Here is a 23,260-nt window from a genome sequence, read left to right as displayed (position 1 = left end):
CCAGCTCTGCTTGTCCAACTGTGGCCCCCTGTCATTCCTCAAGGGTTTTAACATGGCCTCTGCCCTGCTCACCCCATCCCAGCCATTCCCTTCCACTGACCCTGCACCCCACTCTGAAGGAAGAGCAGACATGACCTGGCCTTCCATTGGTTCCGTTTGAACCTATCTCCCAAGAAGCCTCTGGGACTCAAAGATAACCGTGGGTAGCTTTGCACACACTAACTAGAGACCCCAGTCCGGGCTGAGAATGTGGGGCCAGTAGTGCTGGCTGGAAGAAGTATGTATATAAGACTTCTTCTGCTCTTATACGTATATAAGCCCCAAGGCAGGGGCTGCCACACTGCAGAGGCGACTTCTGGAGTCAGAACAGGGAAAGTACTGTCTCATCCGAGGACACGAGAGACCAAGAGTTATTTGGGGTTTGGCTTTTATGTTGTTTCTTTTTGAGACAGGGTTTGCTACATACCCACAATTGGCTTCAAACTTGAAATCCTCCTGCCTCAGTGTGTGTATCTCCCAGTGCCTACAATGATGAGATTTGAGAGGGGGAATATATACTTGTGGCAAACACAGGTTCTGAAACCAAAAGTCACTGTGGGAGGCTATATTGCAGGCCTTTCAACAAACCCCAAACCAAAAGGTCCTGTGAGAGGCTGAAGAGACTGCTTAGTGGTTAGAACACTGGCTGCTCTTCCAGAGGACCCAGGTAAGAGTCCTGGCATTCACATAACAGCCTACAACCTTCTAAAACTCCAGTTCCAGGGGATCCAGTGCCCTCATCTAGCCACTTTAGGCACCAGGCAGAAGACTGGCACCTACATGTAGGCAAAACACCCATATACATATTTTTTTAAAAAAAGATCCCATGTGCTGGGAATCCCACTCCTGAGTACACACCCACAAGAATGGAAAGCCGGGTCTTTTTTTTTTTTTTTTTTTTTTTTTTTTTTTTTACGGTGGGGGAGGAACAAACATTGACATCCAATCTCTTTCTTCATTATTCTTCACATTATTGTTTGAGATCGTGTCTCTCTGAACCGGCAGCTCACCGTACCGTTTTAGGTAGACTGGCTGGCCAGTGAGACCCTGAGATCCACTTGTCCCCACCACTACCTCCGGAGGGCCAAAAACTAAACGTTATCCTCAGCTATATAGAAAGTTTGAAGCTAGCTTGGGCTGCATGAGATCAGGCCATTAAAAAATAGAAGGAAGCAAGCAAATACACAAAAACTTCACTGAAGAAAGATGTGTTTGTTGGAGTCAGTAAAGACTTCAATGCTCTATCCCTCCTGTTAGTATTGGTCCTGACACCTACTAGCTTGGATTGTTTCTCTGTGCTTCCATTATTCCATCTGTAAAATGGGGTCAATAGATATCTTCCCTGGATGGCTACCATGCAGATGGTGGGAGGGGGTACTAGAAATCTCTCACAAGGTATCTGGCACACAGTAGTTGATGTTAGCTTCCACTGTGTAGACTCTTCGCTGTCATCATAATCACTAGGTATTATGGAATTCTTAGTCATTTCTCCACAGCTTGTATTTACCCTGGCTCGCAAGTGGCCGGGTTTGGGGAGGGGCTCCTTAATCTGATCACATCTGAGTCACGGTGACCGAATGAGGGGCCAGCCATGGGGAGAACAGCAGACCCTGCTACTATTACATTTGTGACATTATTTTAAAAACAAAACAAGATGGGCCTACAGCTTTGTGGTTTTCAGAACCACGCCAAGGGCAAAGAAGGGCAAGGCTCCACAGATCTGACAAACAGGATGCAAAGGCCACTGGGTCAGTGCCTGGAAGAAGCTCCAAGTTCCCGGGCGGAAAGGCAGTCACACGCCTGCACCAGACACTGTTTGGCTCCTACACGTGCAGAGGTCACAGAACTCATTGTGATCTTTGCAGCTAATGGCATTGGCCTAACCAGATTTTTGGTACAATCAGTGTGAGTTATCTGTCCCATGCTCCACATTCAAGTAAAATGTTCCAGACTTCTAGGCCCAAAGCCAGGCTCTTGCAGGACACAGACTCTGCAGCCTGACGGGGACTTGGGTTTTGAGCTTGAGCAAAGCTGCATTCTCTGCCACCCAAGCCGAGTCCTCCTGGCTCCCTGCTTGGGGAAATCATGTGATCATGTGATAGCTCATAAACGGAATACAGAAAGTGATAAAGCCTTGTGGACACAGAACATGCCTAATTCAGCATGTCTCCTGACTCCTTGGCTGGGTTCTCCAAGTCTCCTGACCCAATCCCCACCCCTTCCCAGTGTCAGCTGCTGTTCCTACCATGGCCTGGCATTCGAAGTAAGTGTTCTGCAGTTCTTAAGGCTCCTGTCTTCTTGGCTTTGAACAAACAATGCTTTAGCGAGGAATGCCCTTCCCCCATGCAACTGATTCTCAGACACCCTTCAAATACAGCCCAATCACCACCTCTTCCAGGAAGCCCATCAAGAATGCAAAGGGCTTGAGTCTCCCTGCTTTCAAAATGAGAAGGAAGCCCTCCTGTCTTATAAAAGACCCTGGGGTGGGAGATGAAGGCTTTGTTTTGTTTTTTGTTTGTTTGTTTGGTTGGTTGGTTTTTTTGTTTCTCGAGACAGGGTTTCTCTGTATAGCCCTGGCTGTCCTGGAACTCACTTTGTAGACCAGGCTGGCCTCGAACTCAGAAATTCGCCTGCCTCTGCCTCCCGAGTGCTGGGATTAAAGGCGTGTGCCACCACCCCCGGCTAAACGAAGGCTTTGATGGCAGCTGCCCAGAAGCCATGTGAGCCTACCGTCTGGCTCCCTAAGCTGCATGCACACAATGGGGAAATGCTACCTGTTGCACCTTACGCCTGAGGACCTGGAAACATAAAGAATAAAAGCTTTGGTGCTGGAGCACATCACCTTCTGATAGAGAGCAGACCTTGCCTCCCTCCCACATCTTCAATTCCCTAAAGTCTAGAACAACGGGGAAGCTAGTGTCTTGGCTTACAGAGCAAGCAGGATCCCTACCAACCCACCCAACAAATTCCTCTCAGGCTGCTCTACTTAGTTCAGTCTCTGCCTCAGAAACTATGTAGTATCCACCCATATACTTGAAAGGCTGAGGCAGGAGTCTAGGACCAGACTTGGCTATGGCAGCCATAGCAAGACCCTGTGTCACAGTGAAAGAAATTGGGCTGGAGAGGTGTCTCAGTGGTGAAGACCATATACTGCTCTTCCAGAAGATCTGAGTTCCATCCCCTGAACCCATACCAGGCAGTTCATAACTGCCTATAACAGCTCCAGGGGAACTGACACCCTTTTCAGGCCTCCTCAAGTACTTCACACACATGCATATAAACACAAATACACACACACACACACACACACACACATTAAATCCTTAAAAAGAAATAAATTATGCACTCATATTGTAATTACTTATTTGATTGATTGGTTAGCTGGTTGGTTGGTTGATTGGTTGGCTGGTTGGTTGGTTGATTGGTTGGTTGGCTGGTTGGTTGGACCTGGGTTCCCTTTGATGTTAGACTCTTTTACACTTATCTGCCTGTAATACAATAGGCCAGCAGAAGGAAATGCTAGTGAATGAGTAGTGAATGAGATAAGTGACTAGCACATGGATTGGAGATAGTCAAAATATAATAACAGGGTCTCATGTAGCTTAGGCTAGTCTTAAACTTACTGTGTAGCCAAGGATAACCCTAAACTCATGATCCTCTTGCCTCTACCTGCTGAATGCTGAAATAACCATTCCTAGCTGGAAGGAAATGTGAGAGACTCACTTTAACCTAAGGGGAAATTAAGACACAAAATCATTAAAACACTAATCAAAGTCACACAGCTAATAGGTGTGTGACCAGCTCTTAATTAGCTTGCTAAAGAACTTCTGCTAGGAGCATCTAAACACCCATGGGAAGGGGAGGAATAGGGACGCAGGGTAGAGGGAAGGAGGGCTTGCTGATTTCAGAGGTGGAGGCCACAGTCTCTAAGCTGCCATCACCTCCTCCCCTATGTGACTCAGCCCATGAGTTCACACAGACTGATCAAAGGGCTGGGCCTTGCTGGGACTTCCCAGCTCCTTATCTGCCCCCCCCCACCCCCCACCCCCGTCTCTCCGTGGGACGGCCTGCAATGCAAATCTGACCTTTCTCTGACATTGAGAGAGCTGGCAGAGTGAGCTGAACTTCAGAAGACTCTGTTTGCTTCAACTTCAGCTCAGTGACCACCCCTTTGAGCTTGCGCACACCACAGACAAGCTCTTCCTTCTGCTCGATCCTCCCTGAGGACCACAAACTGAGACACTCCGTATAGCCAAGGCTGCCCAGAAACAAGCCTGAGAAATTGCTGTCATTTTGAGTACAATACTCAGGTGGGAAATTCTGCAGGTCCTCTTCTGACACTAGGTACGTTCAGCCTTTGCCTAAGAGGCTGACCTCCAGGTTCACACAGCAAAAATACTTGTCTATACAGGAATTATGCATAATCTACTAGGTCTTTGAGGCTGACTTTAAAGATTATTTTTATTTTATGTGTATGCCACATGTATGCAGGTACCCAAGAAAGCCAGAAGAAGGAGTTGGATCCCCTGAAGCTGGAGTCACAGACAGTTGTGAACCCTCTGATATGGGACCTAGGACCTCAACTAGGGTCTTCTGCAAGGGCAGCAAGCACCCCTACACTGGGCCATCTCTCTATCCCATTAAAAATATTTTCAAAACGGTAATCTATAAGGTCAATACAAACTGAAATTCCTCCAGAGGTTTCTACTGTATATTTTATCAAGCTTCTTAATACATACTTTTTTCCTTAAAAATGAGATATTTTTATGTTATACAATATATCTTATACAATTTATATAAGTACCTCTCTGAAATTGATTTTCTTACCAATTTTGTTGAAAACACCCTCTTATCTTTTCATTCCAATTTATATTAAACTTAAATAAAACTTATTTACTTACTTGTTTGTTAAAGACAGAGTCTTGAGAGCGGGAGAGCTGGCCCTACCCCTCGATAGCTGCAGCATTGGGTGCAGAGCTTGCCCTGGTGGTGTGGATGCAGGAGATCAAGCTGGCTGAACAACTCAGCTACCACCCAGGCCCAGATCCAGGGCTTCAAGTTGGCCCACCCCAACATCTACCCCATTAATGAACTGCTGGAACATGTGAAGGCTGCAAGATCCATGACACAGGGCAACAACAGAGTATTAGAGAGGAGTCCCAGTGAGCATCTAGTATTGGTAGTGTAGCAGAAGCCAGGACTCATTTGCAGTGAGCATTTGCAAGTAAAGATCTGTGAACAAAAGGGTATACTGTGTGACAGTTTCCACAGTGAGATTTGTTTGTTTGCTTGCTTAATTTTCTTTTGTGGGGGAGGTTGTAAAAGCAGAGGGCAGATATGAAGGAATGGGAAGATGAGTGGGATTGAGATACACAAAGAATTGATAAAAAGTTAAAAAAACAAAAATAAAGCAAACAAACAAAAGGAACAGTCCCATGTAGCTCAAACTGGCCTTGAACTCGCTGTGTAGTCAAGAATGGCCTTGGTTCCACCCTGAGCCTCCTGCCTCCATCCTCAGTGCTTGGGTTTTAGGTGTGCAACACCATGCCCTGTTATTCCTGTGGTGGAGATGGAACTTAGGCCTTCGTCCATACTTGGCTAGTACTCGACCAACTGAGCTACATTCCTGGCCTGAAACTCATTTACTAAGACCACAGTGCTTCGATTCAAGACATGAAATCATTCACAGATGGCAGATTCCTTTTTGGAGGACACTTTGGGTGAGGGCATACCAACCCCATGAATATGTCCCTCCATACCATCTGTATTTGGGACTAATTATCCATGCCTCAGGGCAGCAGAGGTCATCAATTTTCCACGTAATTTTCTCCCATGGTATTAAGGGTCTTCTACTTGGCCTGATATAAGAACATCACATTCTTTGTGGTTTAGGGACTAACCATGGAGGGTCACAGCAGCCCAAGAGACTTCCTACCAGGTCTGTTTTCTTCTACAGAAGCAGGCATACACCTGCTACCAGGACTTAGACTCTGACCATCAGCTCCTCTCCTTGTCTGCTGCCACGTGATGCATGCACAGAGCCGCAACAGAAAGATCAGCTTGAGGCCAGGACCTTCAGCAAAGCACCCAGACTGAAGTAACTGTCCCACAGCTTCCTCCCAGACAGAGGCAGTGGGGCTCTCCCAGACAGCGTCTGCTTGCTGTTTAGTCCTGTTCTTTTCCCCCAGCAGGTTGCTGGGAACCAGGGCAGTTGTCAATTACAGCCCAGCTTTAATTGTCTTTCCTTAATGAGTGTGCAGAGTCTTGGCCAATCTTCTGCATGGATTCCCAGAAGGCGAGGCTGTGGGGATGAGGGAGTGCTGGATGTCTGCCTCCTGACAATCTTGTGTTTACTCTCCATCTTGCACCATGGCCGACGGAAGGAAAGGGCTACACTTCAGTCCTCCGAGCTGGCCTGACCCAGCAGGACTTCCCAAGGGGCTGAGTCTCTAGAAACTGCCTCAGACTTCTCAGGAGGCTTGTACCGTCCCCAGGGGTACATGCACAGCACGCTCAGTCAGTCAAGCGTGAGGACTTGAGCTCAAGCTCCAGAATCTGTCTTAAAAAATTATTTTAAAAGGCCAGGCATAGTGGTCTACACCTTGTAATCCCAACACCGGGAAGGTAGAAAGAGGTGGGGCCCTAGGTTCACTGGACAGCCAGCCTAGCCTACATGGTGAGTTCCAGGACAGTGAGAGACCCTGTCTCAAATGACACAGTGAACAATAACTGAAGAACAACACCCAAAGCTGACTTCTGGGCTCTACACATACTTGTCCATACAGAAGGAACAAGTACATACATACCCACACACACACACACACACACACACCCTAATCCCCAGCATCTTGACATCTCTAGCACATCCAGTAACTTAACAGGCAGGCAGCAGCAGAGATCAGGGTATGGAGGGAATAAAGGCACGCCCATGCAAGCCTTTCCTCTGTGATGTGTGCCCAGGCTGGGGGCAGGAGATGCCTGAGCTGGATTTGGGTCACTGGGCACATTTTCTACTCCCATTCATCTCTCTGTATCCCAGGGATGCTATGTTCATGTTCTCATGGGAAAAAAATGAGACATTTGTCCAAAGCTCTGTCAGGGTGTAACATTCCATCTTCCCCAGGAGCAACAGGCAAGGTGACTTGGTACCAGGGAAGCCATCGTTCTGCAGTCACAGCAAGGGCAGGCACACTGCCTTCATCCATCACCTCCAGACAGAAGGATGACGTCAACACCAGATACTTTCTTGAACAAAGAAATCACTGAGGCATTCATGTTTCCACTGCCTGTATGGCTTTGGTGATGAAATCCATTCACCTGAGGCCTTGGAGTTTATTAAATGTGAATGAACCCATAGCTTCAAGCTAGGTGTGTTTGGGTGGAAAAACAGAGACTCATTCTTATATCATCTAGGAAGGACAGCCAATGCAGGCATGCTGGATCATGTAGCTGCAGGATGTGTTTTAATCAGAGGACAGAGCCCTGCAAAATGGTGGCTTGGCTAAGTAGGCCAGACTCCTCTACGAAGAAGAGCTTCCTGATAATGCATAGTGGCTTGTCCTCCTCAGCTTCCAACTGCCACTTCCCTCTAATCCCCTGTCCAACAGAAGCTTGAAGGTAGGCCTGCCCACTGGCCCAAGAAGGGGCCTGGCTAAATGCTCAACACAAAAGCCCCTTACAAAGATGTCAGGCCCTATCTGCATCAGCTGAGGCGCTCAGGTGAAATTACACGCCTCGGGACGTTCACCCTCTCACGGCTGAGTGTAAAAACAGACCAGTGCCTTACATAGACTGTGAAAGTTCTAGACAGGCATATAGTGTTACTGTCTGGAACTTTCTATGAACCTCCTCAGGTTACCATACATATTTATATGAACACCATATTTAAAGAGAAGGAAAGCGAATTGTGCCTGGTGATCACTTTTAATTGAATTCATCTGGGAATTTAAAACCCAAAACATTTAGTGCTGTTTATGGCGTATGAAGGTTTGAGTGGGTTGTGACTTTTGCTCTGCGGGATGGGACAGTTTCTGTAGTGTGAAGTGTTGTTAGAACCCCCTGTAAAAACCAGTAAGATGCAGAACTATAATATGGGACAGTATGGCAGTGCACCACTGCTGTGATCCTTCAGAGGTGATCTGGCCTCTACAGCTTCCTCCTCAGAAAAAGAAACTTTACACTCTTTAAAGATAGCCCTCCAGGGTTGGAGAGGTGGCTCAGCCGTTAAGAACACATGCTGCTGTTGCAGAGGCCCAGGCATCTACATGGGAACTCACGTAACATCAGTGCCAAGGGATTAGACATTCTCTTCCAGTGGGCAACACACATGTATATATGTGTTTACATACATGCAGGCAAAGCACTCGCACACATACAAAACTAAATTAAATGAAAAGAAACCACTTGAGAGTCAGGTATAATCCAAGTGTTTGGAAAACAGAGGAAGGAGGGTCATGTCAAAGTTCAAAGTCGGTCAGGGCTGCAGAATGGCCTTAAACAAACAAACAAGCAAACAAACAAGGACTCACAGAAGAGCCCAGTAGGTAATGATGCTTGCCACCAACGCCGAAGGACCTGAGTTCAACCTCCATAGAGCTGATTTGCACAAGTTGTTCTCTGACCTACCTACCTACACACACACACACACGATAGATAGATAGATAGATAGATAGATAGATAGATAGATAGATAGATAGAGATATATAGACATATAGATATATAGATGGATGGATGTAATCATGCCACAGCACCCGGTTTAATGTTTACCATGATGAGCCAAGGATGGGCAGGTAATTAAATGAAGAGTGCTGTGGGCATTGGAAACTAGATGCCATTTTCTTGACACTTGACATGACACTGTGACACTAGCTGGGCCCTTATTGAGGTAGATACAGGGCCAAATGCCATCCTTTAAAGGGAGCTTGTAACAGAGCTCCACTCTGTTCTAAAGCCCTGTAAGTCTAGTAGGGGGCAGGAAGAAGAGTCAGGCTCTGGGAAAGAACCACCCAACCTCAGGTCTCCCTTCTGGCCAATCAAAGTGACATTTGTTCTCATAGAGAAACTCAGCTCTCCCACTTCCCAAGGCCTAAGCAAAAACCAAGGAAAAATTGGGATGAGCCTCCACCCCCCTGGCTTGGCTATGTGGCTCCCCTCTAGTGTCCTGCCTCGTGGAGGCTACCACACAAACGGGTTCAGATTATGCACCACACAAAGTGCCATGTTTATGTTACCCAATGAACAAGGGCCATGTAGGCTTTTCAATTAATGACCCAAGTCAGGCCACACACAGACCCAGGAAGCCAGGCACACTCAAGAAATCTGACAGAAGTCGCAGCACCCAGCATAAATGTGCAGGCAGCTGTCCTCTGGCCTAGGGATGTTCTTAGCGTCTTTGAAGTCCTGTGTGTTTATCCACCCACAGCTCTTAGAATCACAATCCCATCAGCAGTACTGAAACCTGCTATAGGGCCCTGGGCCCTCATTAGGGCTGTAGAGGGTGAGGAGTGTGCAAGGCTGTATTTCAATTAGGCTTTGTGTAATGTGGTTGTGCCCTGTGTAATGTGCACATGGGCCTCTATAATCTGAGCATCATCTCTGGGGCACCCCTGGAGTCAAGGGAAACTCTCAGTGAGGACTAAGGCATTCTTTCTGATTGACAGCCCTGTGAATCTGTTGCCCCACCCTTTCTACTTGGATGGCTTCAAACCTAGGCTCTGGCTCCTAGCAGCCTGCCTTCACTCAGGAGTTCTCCAGTGTTTTCCCTATAGGAAGGCTGCTCATGAATTTCTGAGTTCAAGGCCAGCCTGGTCTACAAAGTGAGTTCCAGGGCAGCCAGGGCTACACAGAGAAACTCTGTCTCAACTCAAAAACCCCCCAAAAACAAAAAGAAAAAAAAATCAGACAAAAAAAAAAAAACCCAGACAACCCCACCCCCCAAAATAACCATTTTCAATTTCAATAAAGGTTAGGTTTTAGCTCAGTGGTAGAGGACTTGCTTAGCATGGGTAAGCCCTGGGTTTAGACCATGACACCAGCAACTACTAACACACCCCCAAAAGAAAAAAGACCACTGTTATAATGGAAAATTGAAAAGTGTTGGAAGCACAAAAAAGAGGGACATGTTAACTGGAAGAAACAGAACAGGCCTTGTTAAGAAACTTATATCAGGGATGGAGAAATAGCTCAGAATTTAGAGCACTGGCTGCTTTTCTATAAGACCTGGCTTCAGTTCCATTAGTCCCAGGATATCTGACCTCTGGCCTCCAATGGCACCAGGCATGTGCATTGTGCATAGATACTACATGCAGGCAAAACACCCCCACACAAAACTTAAACAAGGCCAGGTGTGACATATGCCCTTAACCCTAGCACAGTTAAAATCAGGCCAGCCAAGGCTATGCAGTGATTGATACTGTCTCAGAAAAAAAAAAAAAAAAGGAAGGCTGCTCATGGTGTGCCATGGCTGGCTGATTTGAGGCTCTCTTCTCTCTCTCTCTCTCTCTCTCTCTCTCTCTCTCTCTCTCTCTCTCTCTCTCTCTCTCTCTCTCTCTCTCTCTCCTTTTAAAAGCTTATCCTGTGGCCATGGCTCAGGCAACCAACAGTTGCCCTGCAAGAATGAGGTCCTAGGTTCTAAATGCTTGCTATGACGTTCCATGCATATAATCCCCAAACCAGCAAACCACACGGAAATGGGAGCCTTGCTGGGCAGCCAGTCTAGCCTCATTGGTGAGCTCTAGGCCAATGGGAGTCGGCCTCACAGGAGGTGGACAGTGTTCCTGAGCACAACACTCAAAGCTGTCCTCTGGCTTCCACACGCCCACACATATGCATGTGTTAAAAAGAAAGGGAACCTGTAGGACAGTCGTGTCAGGTTTGTCTGACGTGGCCTGAGACAGTTAAATAGTTGAGTGCAGAAAGTCTGAAGCTCTAGGAGAAATGTGGGACATTTCTTTTGAAGAATATAACTTTGAACCTAAAAATTAAAAGTCACCTTTTAGAAATTAAAAGCTTGTAATTCCTATAAGACATGTTGTATTTGAATTTACATGTTAAACCTTATAAACTTAAAGTGTGATTTTTTTTATGTTAAATTTACGGAAACTTAAGTATTCCCTTAACCACTGAAGGACAACCTTTATCTATTACCTAGAACAATTGTATAACTTGCTGTTAGAAATTTTGGTATTGGGACATTGGTTACATAGGTTATTGTATAGGATCCTAAAATACTTGTGGGGAAGCGTAATTTCAAATAAAAGTTAATTTGAAAAAAAAAGAAAAAGAAAGGGAACCCAGCCCCCCTCCCTTCCAGCCCTTGTTAGTCCTGTCTTAGTCTTCTGTCCTTTTAGAACAAGGAAAAGGTACAGTGTATGAGCTGATAGCTAGGAAGCTGCGGTGCCCCCACGCACAGAGCAAAAAAGGTAAGGCTTTGGCTCTGCCCCTTCCAGTCCACAGCAGAAGTCATTCCATCTCCCTCCATTCTGCCTTGAAAGGTGGTAGCCACTGTCACACAGCCCAACCAGCCCCCCAGCCTGTGGTTAATGACTCCCCCCACATTTAAGTACTAGGCCAAAACAAGCAGAAAAAGAAACAAAAAGAAAGTTCTGACTGCCAACCAAAACACCACCTCCTTCCTAGTAATCTGCCAGTTCAGCAGTGAGGTCAAGAGTGGGCACAAGTCCCAGATACCTTTGCCAGGGCTGTGGGAGACATCTGGTCAAAGAGGCTGTCCCCCACAAGGAAGCATATTGTCTCCTGTGACCACATCCACTTGCAGGGGATTCTCCTCCGGCTTGGAGACGTGATCTGTGACTCCCATTGGGTTCTCCCTGACTTTAGTGTATGTCATATCCCTGCCAACTGTAGGACTTTATAATCCTACAAAATCCAGCACACCTTTTGGCAAACTGCAAGAGCAGTTATGAGGACCAGAGTCTGATGCCAGGGGTAACAGGCAGCCTTCTTCACCGTTAGGTACTGGCTCACAAACCACCTAGTCAGAGCTGGGATTATTTAAGGCATGGACCACCCCATTGTCTCTGGATAGACATTTTATCAGCTGGAACACACAGTCTGTCACCAAAAGAATATATATATATATACCTGATACTTGTTCCCCTTTTGAATTTGAGCCACAAATCACAGCTGGATTCAACAGCCCTTGTTTGTCCAGGTACCTGAAGGCATAGCCTTCTCTCAGGTAGGAGATGGAGGAATGAGACCCATTGGCAGTGACAAGGCTGGAGAGGGGCGGGGAGTCTACTGCCATACCCCACAGCCCGCAGTCTAGGTCCATAGACTGTGCTGCACAGAGGTGTGTTACTCTGGGGCATGAAAGGAGAGAGATGGTAACTTACATGGCTCCTCTTGCCTTCTTCATCCCCTACAGATGTAATGACTGTCTCAGAAAAGACCATCTGTCCACTCTGGTTGTTAGTTATCTACAGACAAACACAGGTATAGTAAAAATGAAACAAGGAATTCGGGGGGAAAAAAATCTCAAGACTTTGTTTTCACTTTCTGAAGTGGGAGTCAGGGGATGCCCCTCTCTCCCTTCTGAGTTGTCATCACCGCTCTGCCAGCGGACAGAGTTCCTGGAGATATTCAGAATCCACACCATCAGGTGACTGTGCAGAGGAACAAGATGATAGTGGACCTCACAAGACTGGCGTCTGCCACCTACTAAGTACTCGACAGCAGCTATTTTTATCACTCTTGGGACTCATCACTTGGCTCTCGGTGTCAAGATTCTTTTGGACAAAATTCCAGCCTGACCAGTGTGATAGCAGAGGCTTGTAATCCTAGCACTTGGGCCGTGGAGGCAGAAGCAACAGGAGTTCAAGGTCATCCTTAGCTATAAAGTAAATTGGGGTTCAGACTGGGCTGCAGGAGGGTCTGTCTCAAATAAATAAATAATAGAAATCCCGTCCATGCGTCTAGCCAAACAAATGTCTCCATAAGAGACAAGAAGGTGAAGGTTCTGGCCACTCCACCCAGCTCCTGACTCTATAGAACTGTTCATCTCACCGAGACAGCTCTAAAGGGCCCCTGTGCCTGCTTGTGGGCTGCCCAATTCTGTCCTGGATCAGCAAGGATGCAGGGCCACTCCCACCTCCTCCAAGGCCAGGACAAAAGGTGAGTCTGGGTGTTCTAAAGTGTTCTCTGAGCCCCGGTTCAGCTGCCAGCAACTATCTAGTCACTTCTCTTCCCTGATTTAGGTTTCTCATTTTGACATTACCTTTAAAGTCAGTTCCAGCTTTACCACCTCAAGAGTCTACAGCCAGAGACAAGCAAATGTGACCGGTATGCAGAAAGGGGTCAGCTTCTGCTTCCCAGGCAGCAAGGGCCAATCTCCACCTCCCTCATCTCCTTTGCTCTCTCTTTTTCCTCCTCCAAGGTCTCAAGTCATTCAGGCTGGCCTTGAAGTCACTAGGTAGCCAAGGCTGGCCTTGAACTCCTGATCTTCCTGCCTTCACTTCTTAAGCGCTGGGATTACAGACATGAGTTAGCACGCCTGGTTCATGCTTTAGAATTTTCACCTGAATATTTCATCCCTGTGAAAAGGAATGGTGTCCTTTTTATTTTACTATTTATTATTTATTATTCAATCCTGTCCCAGGCACTTTTATTATGCCACAATGCACTTCTTCCTCTCTAGGGAAAGAATGTGTGTAATACTTTCTGAGCTCTACACAGGCAGATGCTCCACGGAACGCTTGAGAGCCTGTACTGGTAGCAACTTTCCCCTTCATCATTACCATGGGTGATGTGGCGCATGCCTTTAATCCCAGCACTCAGAGATGGTGAGGCAGGTAAATCTCTGAGTTCAAGGCCAGCCTGGTCTACATTGTACCTATCTTTAAAAAAATGTTTCCCTATTCTTTTTGTTTGTTTTCTGAGTCAGAATGTCTTTATGTCGTACTGGCGGTCCTGTAACTGCCTCTGCTTCCCAAGTTGCTGAGATAAAAGGTGTACTCCACCACACCCAGCTGAAGGTTTTCCTCCTTAAGGCGAGCTGTGTCACTAGTGAGCTGCTCTTAAGGGAAGAGTAAAGCCCCACCCACCATGAGGTCTCTTCAACCCTGACACAGGCACCCATGGAAACCTAAGAGACCAGTGCCTCCTTCCCACCTGAGAAGAAGCCTCAACTGCAAGACATGGTGTAAGAAGTGCAGAAGCCATTTAGTGCCTGAGACATGCCTGTCCCCTTGAACAGCACCCTCCCTTCCTTTGGGTTTTAGACTGCTTTCTATAGCTCTCACTTCAACATCATGGCCTGGTACCCCACCTGTCAACAAGCCCCCTTTCCCCAGCCGGGTGCCTGTGGGAAGGAGCCTTGGCTGTGCCACAGCCCTTACCTTGTGAACTTCCTGGTGCACATGGACTGTGTTATTTCCCACCCTGGTCTCCGTGCTGGTCTCATTGTGATAGTTGGGAGGTAAGCTTGCCAGGTTCACCTCAGAGGACGTTTTAGCAGCTGCTTCTTCCGCCTCCATCTATCAAATCAAAGACACAAAACTGTTTCTTTCAGTTACAACTGAGGTGAAGAAAAGGGGCTGCCTTCTCTTCCCCTCTTCTACAGGTGCCAAGACTGGTGACAGTGGCAGGCCACTGAGTGGCCATTAGACATGAGTTCCAAACGTTTTACATGACCTCAGAAGGTTATCTTATCCAGCAAGCCAAAAGTCCTGAGTTTTATCCCTGGAACCCACGTAAAAGGGTCAGATGTGGTCCCTCTGAACTGTAATCCCAGCACAGCTACAAGGGTATGGGAGGCAGGGGGCGGGAATCATCGGGGAGTCCACAGAGCAGCAGCAGAGAGACCCTGCCTCAATAAGGTGACGAGGAAAACTGACATCGGAACATTTGTTCTGATCCGCCACACATTCAACATAACACACACGTGCACACATACACGTCTTTCCCCTCAAACACTTCCCCCACTTCTGGTTTTTTTTAAAGATTTGTTTGTTTGTTTGTTTGTTTATGTTATGTATGTGAGTACACTGTTGCTGTCATCAGACACACCAGAAGAGGGCATCAGAGCCCACTATAGATGGTTGTGAGCCACCATGTAGTTGCTGGGAATTGAACTCAGGACCTCTGGAAGAACAGTCAGTGTTCCTAACTGCTGAGCCATCTCTCTGGTCCCCAATTCTACTTTTTAATCTATTTCCTGTTGATCTCTTTGACACTTGTGGCTTTGCATTGCCCATGTCAATTCTTTTTCCCTTTTAATATCACAACCTCCTAGGAAATGAATGTTACTATCTCCACTTTACAAGTATCTAAACTGAGGCTCACAGAGTCCAGAGGAATTCCCAAGATCCTCAGTGTAGTGTGGAGTTGAAAATTTGATCATTGGTCCTTGCCCAGGCCCTGGTGGCCTAACCCAGAGGTCACCTACATTAAATTCCCACACAGCCAGCCAGTGCCTTAGTCTCTCTCTCTGGCCACAGAAATGTGCTCAGTCTTTGGAAACCTCAAGCACGAATGCCTCCAACGAGGAACAGAATGGAGAAGAAGCACCCAACTTTCTCACTTGTAAGACAAGTCTCTCTGTGAGCCCCAGTGGGATTAAACCCCAAGTGGCCAAGGCAGGGTCCTTCTCAGGGCCTAGCCTTTGCTGGTTTGGTTTTCTCCTTCCTTCTTCTTTTTTAATTCCTGCAAGAATTTTTCTGGGGTTTGTCCCCCAACTAAACAATTTGCTGCTAAATCCTTGTTGCAGGATCTGGTGTGTGTGGAAAGACTGAAACTCAGATAGACGAAATATCCTTCAGAAGTTCCCTTCCCTGCCCCATCTCTTAGTGACTCTGGGTGGCACTTCTATGGGACCGATAGATGGGTTCCTGGTCCCACATCCCTTCTTGTCCTTTGGAAGCATTCATCTGCCCTTCTTTGGTGGCGGGCTTCTGAGGACACACCCTCAAATCTTCTGGTCCTGGGAGCCTCACTGACACCTGTGTCACAAACAGCAGTGACACAAGTTTACACTCAGCTTTTCCTTCCTGATCTATCATGTCTCCAGCCCTGGTGAGTGGGCAGGTGACAGTGACCATTCCATAGCTCCACAGACACAAGGGCAGCCCAGGTCATTGACTACAGAGCCTACCAGAGGCTGTGTCTAGACATCTCAAATGCAAGTCCCAGCAGGGAGTCCTGTGTGAGGGAAGAGCAAAGCTTCCTCTACCATAAGGTCTCTTCAACCGTGACAGAGGCACCCTGAAGACCTAAGCGGTGTCTCCTTCCTACCTGTGAAGAAGCCTCAGCAGCAGGACATGGTGTAGTAGGTAGGTGCCTCGAGCTCTCTAATATGCTGAGTTATTTTGATACTGGAAAACAAATCTCAGAAAGCACTTTTCTACTGAAAACAACCACTTTCTCTATCCCCACTCCTTCCTTCCTTCCTTCCTTCCTTCCTTCCTTCCTTCCTTCCTTCCTTCCATTCATTCTTTCTTTCTCCTCTCTTGACTTGGCTCATGTGGACTGGCCTCTGACTCACTACATACTAGAGGCTGGCTTTTAACTCCTTGCTTCCTCCTCCTGAGTGTTTCCATGAGCCACAACACCCTGCTTCCATTCCCTAAAATACTATAACACCCCCTCTCCCACCTCCCTGCCCAGAAGCCAAGCTGCTGAGAACAGAGGCAACACAAAACACACTGACACAGAAGCACACACAGTTCACCCAACAGCCTCATATGCCTGCCTAAGAAACGTCGTGCTGACATTGTGATGGGGTGACACCGCTGCTCCATGGAGCCACCACTGGGTCCTTGTAAAGTTCCAGTCTTACTCATGCGTGTGGCCACTATGAATACCCACAGCAGTGCCCGTAGGGATGGTGGTGTTCACTCTCCTTTTAGGGGCAAAGAAAACAAGCCTGGCAGAGGCCATCATACCAACTGGCAAATGGCAAAGCTTGGGTTAAAATTTAGGTCCTTTTCATTTCAAATAGCATGCCTTTCTTGAACAGTCCAGGATTTCCTATTCCCCAGTGACTGACACATTTATGGGAAGAGTCCCACACAAACCAGTTAAAGATAACTGTAGCCCTTTTCCTGTGATAGTGTCTACTGGCAACTGAAGGGTTTAAGGAAGAAAAGAGTAAGGTCTCAGGAGGAGGCAGAGGAGAAAGAGGAGGGTACACAGGATTGGGCTGGTCCCGAGGGATGAGAGGATTTGGATAGAGGAGTTGAGAATGCTAGAGAGTTCACAGGCAAAGCTGGAGCATCCTGAATAAACAAGCATCTGCCTGCTGTGAGCTGGAACAGAGGGACCGTGCTGGGCACAGGAGGAAACTGAGCCATAGGTTAACAGACATGTACAAAGAACATCTCTAATACAGACACTGACCTGTTTTTTAACCAGAGACATCAAGGTCATTCAAATATCTTAAAAAAATACTTGGGCCCCTTCCTAGATGCACCAAATTGTCACTTCTAGAGGCGGGACTCCACACATTATTGTATTTTTAGATAACCAGGAAGATTTCCTTCTTCCTGCTCCTGGAAACTGGGAGCTACAACAGATTCTATACTAGCTGTGAAATGATTTAGAGACCAGTGTGGAAAGAAACTGGAGTCAGGAGCCTGGCCAGAATCAAGTCTGGATAGCAAAGGTTTCGTGTAAACTCTAGAAGGACCAGGATGAGCATTGAATTAGATAACCAGCTGCCTGGAAAGCACCGCAGGGCAGCATGGGAGGATGGGCCAGGGTTCTGGGGTCAGACAAAGCAAGCTTAAGGCTCAGCTTTACCCCTAAATAACCACCTCACCTTGGGCAATGCTCCAGGCCCCTCCAAACCACAGATTGGATACAGGAGTGGTGAGGATGCTCCCCACTTTGTTCATCGGGTAAAAGACTTAGGGAACTCCCAGTCTGAGCATCAATATGACACCTGTTGCAGGGTTAACAGGTGACGGGAGCTGCTGTGTTCTTCTTCTAGCAAGCATCCTGTAAGGAAGCAGATGGTGAAGAAGGCAGCTTGGGAGAAATGGGAGGAGCAAGCAGCCAACAGCTCCCATTATAACAAAGTGGAAAAGAAAGAGAAGAAACCAGGACTAGACAGGATGGATGGGAAGGAAATGACATTTTTTAAAGAAAGGGACCTGGCAGGCATGTTTAGCAAAAAGTAAGGTTTAGCTGGAAATAAGGAAAGCAAGGTGTTATAGAGGGTGTATCCAGAAAAAGACTGTCTTAATGTGTTCTAAGTTCCATTGGAACTGGAATTGTAGAGTTTGGCTTCCAGATAGCTGGCAAGTCCCCAAATCTCCAGAATACTGATGGCTAAGCAGACCCTCTCAAACCCCACCCCCTCTCTGCCAGTGGCTATATCAACACAATGAGCTAAGGACTATTTAATGAAACCATAAACTAAAAGTACAGTTTACCACGGAATCTTCAACCACAGTGACTCCTGCCACCAGCAAGAGAAACGTAAGCCCGAAGCAGTAGTTGCTTCACAGCAGAAGAATGTGAACGCTGTTAAAAATGGCCTTCGCAGCCCATCAAATTCATGGGTATTAAAGGAGCACAGTTGGAAAATTGCACAGAGAAATCCAGGCGTGGTATTGGGTTGCTTCCTAGGACTCAGTCAGACAGTAAGAGTCCTCTATAATGTGCCAGTTCCAGGCTGGAAGATGGGGCCTGGGTAAAGTCAAGCCACCAAACCCTAGTGGTCAGAGTTCAATCTCCAGGACTCACATGGTGGAAAGAGAAAGCCAATTCCCTAAATTGTTCTCTGACCTTCACATGTATGCAGTGGGGCATGCACATGCACACCCACCTACCCAAATTATCATATATACTAAAACATTTCAAATATACCAATTATAGATGTAGCAACAAGGTGGGGGGGGTAAAGTGACTCTATCCTTAACACACACTTCTTAAGGACATGGGATAATGAAACAAGAAAACCAGGAACTTCTCAGATCGAAGATGTTGGAGGATTTGCTGTCTCTAAAGATAATCCTAGAAAATCAGCTACTTTGTTCCCTAAGAGACATCAACAGCCTGAGGCAGCTGGAAAAAATAAAAGGCCAGGAAGTTACTTGAAAGCAGATTCATGATGCAACTATGTAAACATTAGCTGCCTCTGGCTTGGTCCTTCCCCATTCTCTTGGATAGTAGCTAAACAGCAACTGTCCTGTGTTTATGACATTTAAGAGACTTTCTGGAAGTTTCTTTAAAAAAAAAAAAAAAAAAGCTGGGCTGGTGGATGGCTCAGAGAGTAACAACACTCACAATGTAAGGCTCCCAGCCTAAAGTCAACCCCTGGAACCCACGCAAAGGTGAAAGGAAAGAGCCAACTCCACAAAGTTGTCCTCAAACTTTGATATATTCACTGTGGCACACAGGTATGTGCACATGCATACACACACACCCACATTTACACACAGACACACACATCATGCACATATATACATATGCAATAATAACAAATAAAAATAAAAGTTATTTTTAAAAAGCCATTAGCCAACAACCCATAAAATCATACACTACTTTAAGTCTGACTTTTAAAAACTTTGCAGTTTTCTTTTCTCTTTCTTCCCACCCTGCTCCAGTGCTGGGGATCAAACTCAGATTCAGAGCGTGCTAGGCTCTACTGCTGAGCTGCAGTCAGAGCCCACGACATTTTAAAGGTGGGTTCCACTGAGAATCGATCACATGCTGGTAAGTAGTGTGTTATTCATGCTTCTACTGTTTGTTTTCCTTTGTTCTTTTTTTGGCTTGTAATAGAGGGTCTCACTATGTAGCCTAGGCTGACCTCAAACATCCCAAGGGCTGCAACACAGGTAAGTACTACTAAGCCTGGCCCCAGCGCCAGTATTACTATGACAATAATGCTAGCCATTATTTCCGGAGACCCAACAGTCCTTCTTAATTATAATGACCTCATGAGGAAGACACTTGGTCTATATCTACCTGCTTTTCTTATACCAATTTTTGACCAGGTAATTTGCTTTTCTAGAATCTTCTCTTTGATCCAGAGGTGGGTCAAAGATTTTCTCCAGTCCAGACCCTGAATCCCATCACTAATAAATGGCAGTGCTGGGACTAAATGAGAGGCAGTTGGTCCCCACTGTCTAACACCCCCTTTCCCATCGCCACAGCCCACGAGGACAATCTAGGGAAAAGGCCACTGACTTTGTTAAATGTGAAGATCAATGTCTTTGGTTTGCAGCCAATCTGCACAACTGAAGCAGAAATGTATCGAGATGGGCAGCAGTGGAGCCATGATAAAAATTTCCATGGGAAAAGCACAGCACTAAGGTCCGATGGGGGCCTAAACTGCACTGTGGCCACAGAAACCAAGCAGTCCTCATTGGACGCAGATCTCAGAGAGCCCTGCTATAAACCTTCTCAACTGTGGTGAGCATGTCCCAGTGAGCTAAAACATGGAAGTGCTGTTGTCAGTGTTCCTGGGAATCCATGTGCACGGGGGGTAGGGTGGGGTGGGGGGAGTCCTACAATCCAGGTAAGGACAGCAGGAGCCCTGACTTGAGCGAGAATGGTCAGGAGCTCCGTGCAATCTACAGCTACAGAGTTGGGGGCTGTTTGGGTCTGGCTGACTGCCCTCCTTCAATTACGGTACACACAAGCCATTCCATAAGCTCAGAAAACCTACAGGCCTGTCTGGTAGATATTCAGGGGTCACTTGTGTCCCTGCCTCCCAATCCAGTGTTCCCTGCAAAGTCATCAGGCTGGCTTGGGAAATGAAAGGCAAAATACACCCAAAGGACGCAAGGCTGGGGGGAAATCAACCCATTCCAGCAGGCGGTGGCCAACATTTAGAACTACCTAAGGTGGTTACCACAATAGAGACGGTAAGTGCCCAACCCACTTGTCTGGTTCACTGCAATAGCTAGTTCCGTTCAGATCCAAATCCCCTTCTCACTAGGTGCCAAGGACGGCTAGCCTAACATGCTGATCAAGAAGATTAAGGCCGCTTTCAACATGGTTGGAGGCCATCTTAGGAAATAGAGCAGGGTGCCATGCAAAGTGTTGGCCCCTGGAAGATGAGGAACCAAAGTTTGCCTCTCATCTGCCAGGTACTACATTTTTGGGACTTCGGCTATTCTCACAGGAAACTGAGGTCGGGCTGCTAAATGATTGACCACGGTCCACCTACTGTTGAGTGGCAGAGAATCTGAACCTTGGTCTCCAAAACCCACTGGGTGTAGGTGAATAGGGTTGCTGTGAACAACCTCATGCCCTCCCTTCTAACCACTCACTATGGCATGGTCTTAGGACTTAACTTCAGTCCTCCTTCGCTGCCCCACAACACATTTAAGGGAGCCAGACAGACTGCCAGCAGAGCTCAAGATTCTTTTCCGCATGACTAGCATCCTGACTGTTTCTTGGGGAAGATGGTACAGGCTCAATGCCCAAGGGACACGTTGGAACTTGAAGCTGTCTGCAGCTGCCCCAGCCTCTGCAAACCCATTGCGCTGAGACACCAGAGTGGCCCCAACCTCAGCTCAGCTCCAACAGGGGACAGCCAGCTGTGACACAGTGGCTCCTGCTCCTTAGGAAGAATTCCACCAAACCTCCCTTGCTGGACAGGGATGCATTCAGACCTTTAGACAGGCAGACAGAACCCGCTGAGAGTAAGAAACACCCAGCGCTGCACTCAGGGCACTCCACATCTGCTGTCAGGCCTTTTTCCAGCTCTGCACAAAGCCAAGTCTTTGGCCAGTGCTGCAACCATCGCTAGAAACATCCCCCCACCCCACCCCCGCCAACTCCCCCGGCCCACTCCCTTTCTCATTCTCGCACTTTCAGAGCCAGGCGCCCTCAGGGTGCACCCACCTCCTCCACGGCGCTGCGCAGTTTGTGCTGAGTGTCTTCCATCAGCTCCTCCACCTCTCGAAACATCTCATTGAGCGTAGCTTCCTCCTGAGGGTAGTTGAGAGCCGGGCCCGGCTCCGCCGGAGTCCAAGTGGCCGTCGGGGAAGGAGCAGGGGCAGTGGGGACCGCCGCCGCCAGCAGTGTACACAGCAAAATACCCCCGAGGAGCTGCATGTTTGCTCCGCGCTGGTCGCCGCCTGTGTGTCCCGGAACGCTATCAAAGACTGCAGGACCACCCCTCTTGCCCGTCCCGCCCCGCCCCGCCCCGCTGCTCTGCCCGCCCCCAGATGGAGCGAGACCCAGCCCCCTCCCAGACTCAATCCCTGCTGGAAACAGTGGTGACCACGCTACTCCCCTCCAGCCTGGGTGCCCTCTGCACTCCAAGCCCCCAAACCTTGTTCTAGTACCTAGGGAGAGCTCCACTTGACACGCTAATGGAAACCCAGCTCCGGAACCAAGGAACTCGAGTCTTCTACTCTTAATAGCAGACCACTTGCCCGGACCAGGAGACATTAGCTGGACTACGGGTTCGAGTCCCGTCCCTTCCTGTACTATTTCCCCATCAATTCTATTGCTGGGACCTCTTGGCCCCTGACACAGGCTCTAGCCTCTCCTAGCCCCCAGCAGAGCTCGGCAGAGCCCTCCTCCCATCGCGATACAAAGGCATGGTGCCCCCCCATCTCTACCTAAGGGAGACCCAGCTGGGCTATCCCCACGACGATGATCACCGCTCACCCACTTCGAATGAACAAAGCTGAGCTGCAAGCCGGATCTGGCCACGACCGGTCTCGGGGCTGCCACAGAGCAGCGCGAGAGGCACTGTGTGCGGCTAGGACGCAGAAGCGCCTGTATCCAGAAAGCCTGCAGCCTGCGCCCCCTAGTCCACCACGCCTCCGCCCCGCGGGAGGGGCGGTCGCACAGCCAATCGCTCTCCAGGCCGTCTACGACCTCAGCTCACTCCTGCCTCTAAATCCTGGGAGGCCCAGTCTGCAGGGATCTATCTTCTTTCTGGCAGCCCCCTACCTCCGTGATAGCCCAGGCTTCTACTACATTTTACAGCCTTCTTGAGTCTCACCTTGCTACCTCTAAGTCTGCCTCTGCCTTGGACGCAGTCCAAAGGGATGGAATCCCAGCTCCTCAGCCATCACAAGGTAGTCTAGACAGTACCCAGCCAGGAAAATCCACTTTTGGCCATGAGAATGGGTCAACAGAATGTCAGCAAGTCCCTAGACAGGCGACATAGTGAAGTAGCTAGGATGGACACCAACAGTCCCAGTACTGCCAAACTAGTATGGTCTGTAACGTAGCTTGATGTATGCTGCAGGCTACAGCTGTACATGTAATTCCAACTTAATACGCACGATTC

The 23,260-nt window shown here is 47.9% G+C and overlaps 1 protein-coding gene across 4 annotated transcripts in view; it reads right to left on the bottom strand.

Moving 5' to 3' along the window:
* Dkk3 (dickkopf Wnt signaling pathway inhibitor 3) overlaps positions 1 to 22,730 on the bottom strand; it is a 43,148-nt gene extending 20,418 nt beyond the window's left edge. The window contains exons 1-4 of one of the 4 annotated variants that reach the window (XM_029479801.2): positions 22,581 to 22,730; positions 21,856 to 22,091; positions 14,397 to 14,534; positions 12,396 to 12,479 (exon numbers count right to left, since the gene is read on the bottom strand). In XM_029479801.2, the coding sequence (XP_029335661.1) occupies positions 12,396 to 12,479; positions 14,397 to 14,534; positions 21,856 to 22,068 (435 nt within the window). In that variant the 5' untranslated portion in view covers positions 22,069 to 22,091; positions 22,581 to 22,730. The remainder of the gene's footprint in view (positions 1 to 12,395; positions 12,480 to 14,396; positions 14,535 to 21,855; positions 22,092 to 22,580) is intronic. The other 3 variants (XM_029479802.2, XM_021166966.3, XM_021166967.3) reach the window with 3 other exon arrangements.
* Positions 22,731 to 23,260: the final 530 nt, after the last annotated feature.

The sequence above is a fragment of the Mus caroli genome, unplaced genomic scaffold (genome assembly GCF_978045245.1).
Source record: "Mus caroli unplaced genomic scaffold, Mus_caroli_1 scaffold_8, whole genome shotgun sequence".
NCBI lineage: Eukaryota > Metazoa > Chordata > Mammalia > Rodentia > Muridae > Mus > Mus caroli.
Note: the sequence above shows the minus strand (reverse complement) of the source record. Positions and strands in the feature narration are given on the sequence as shown.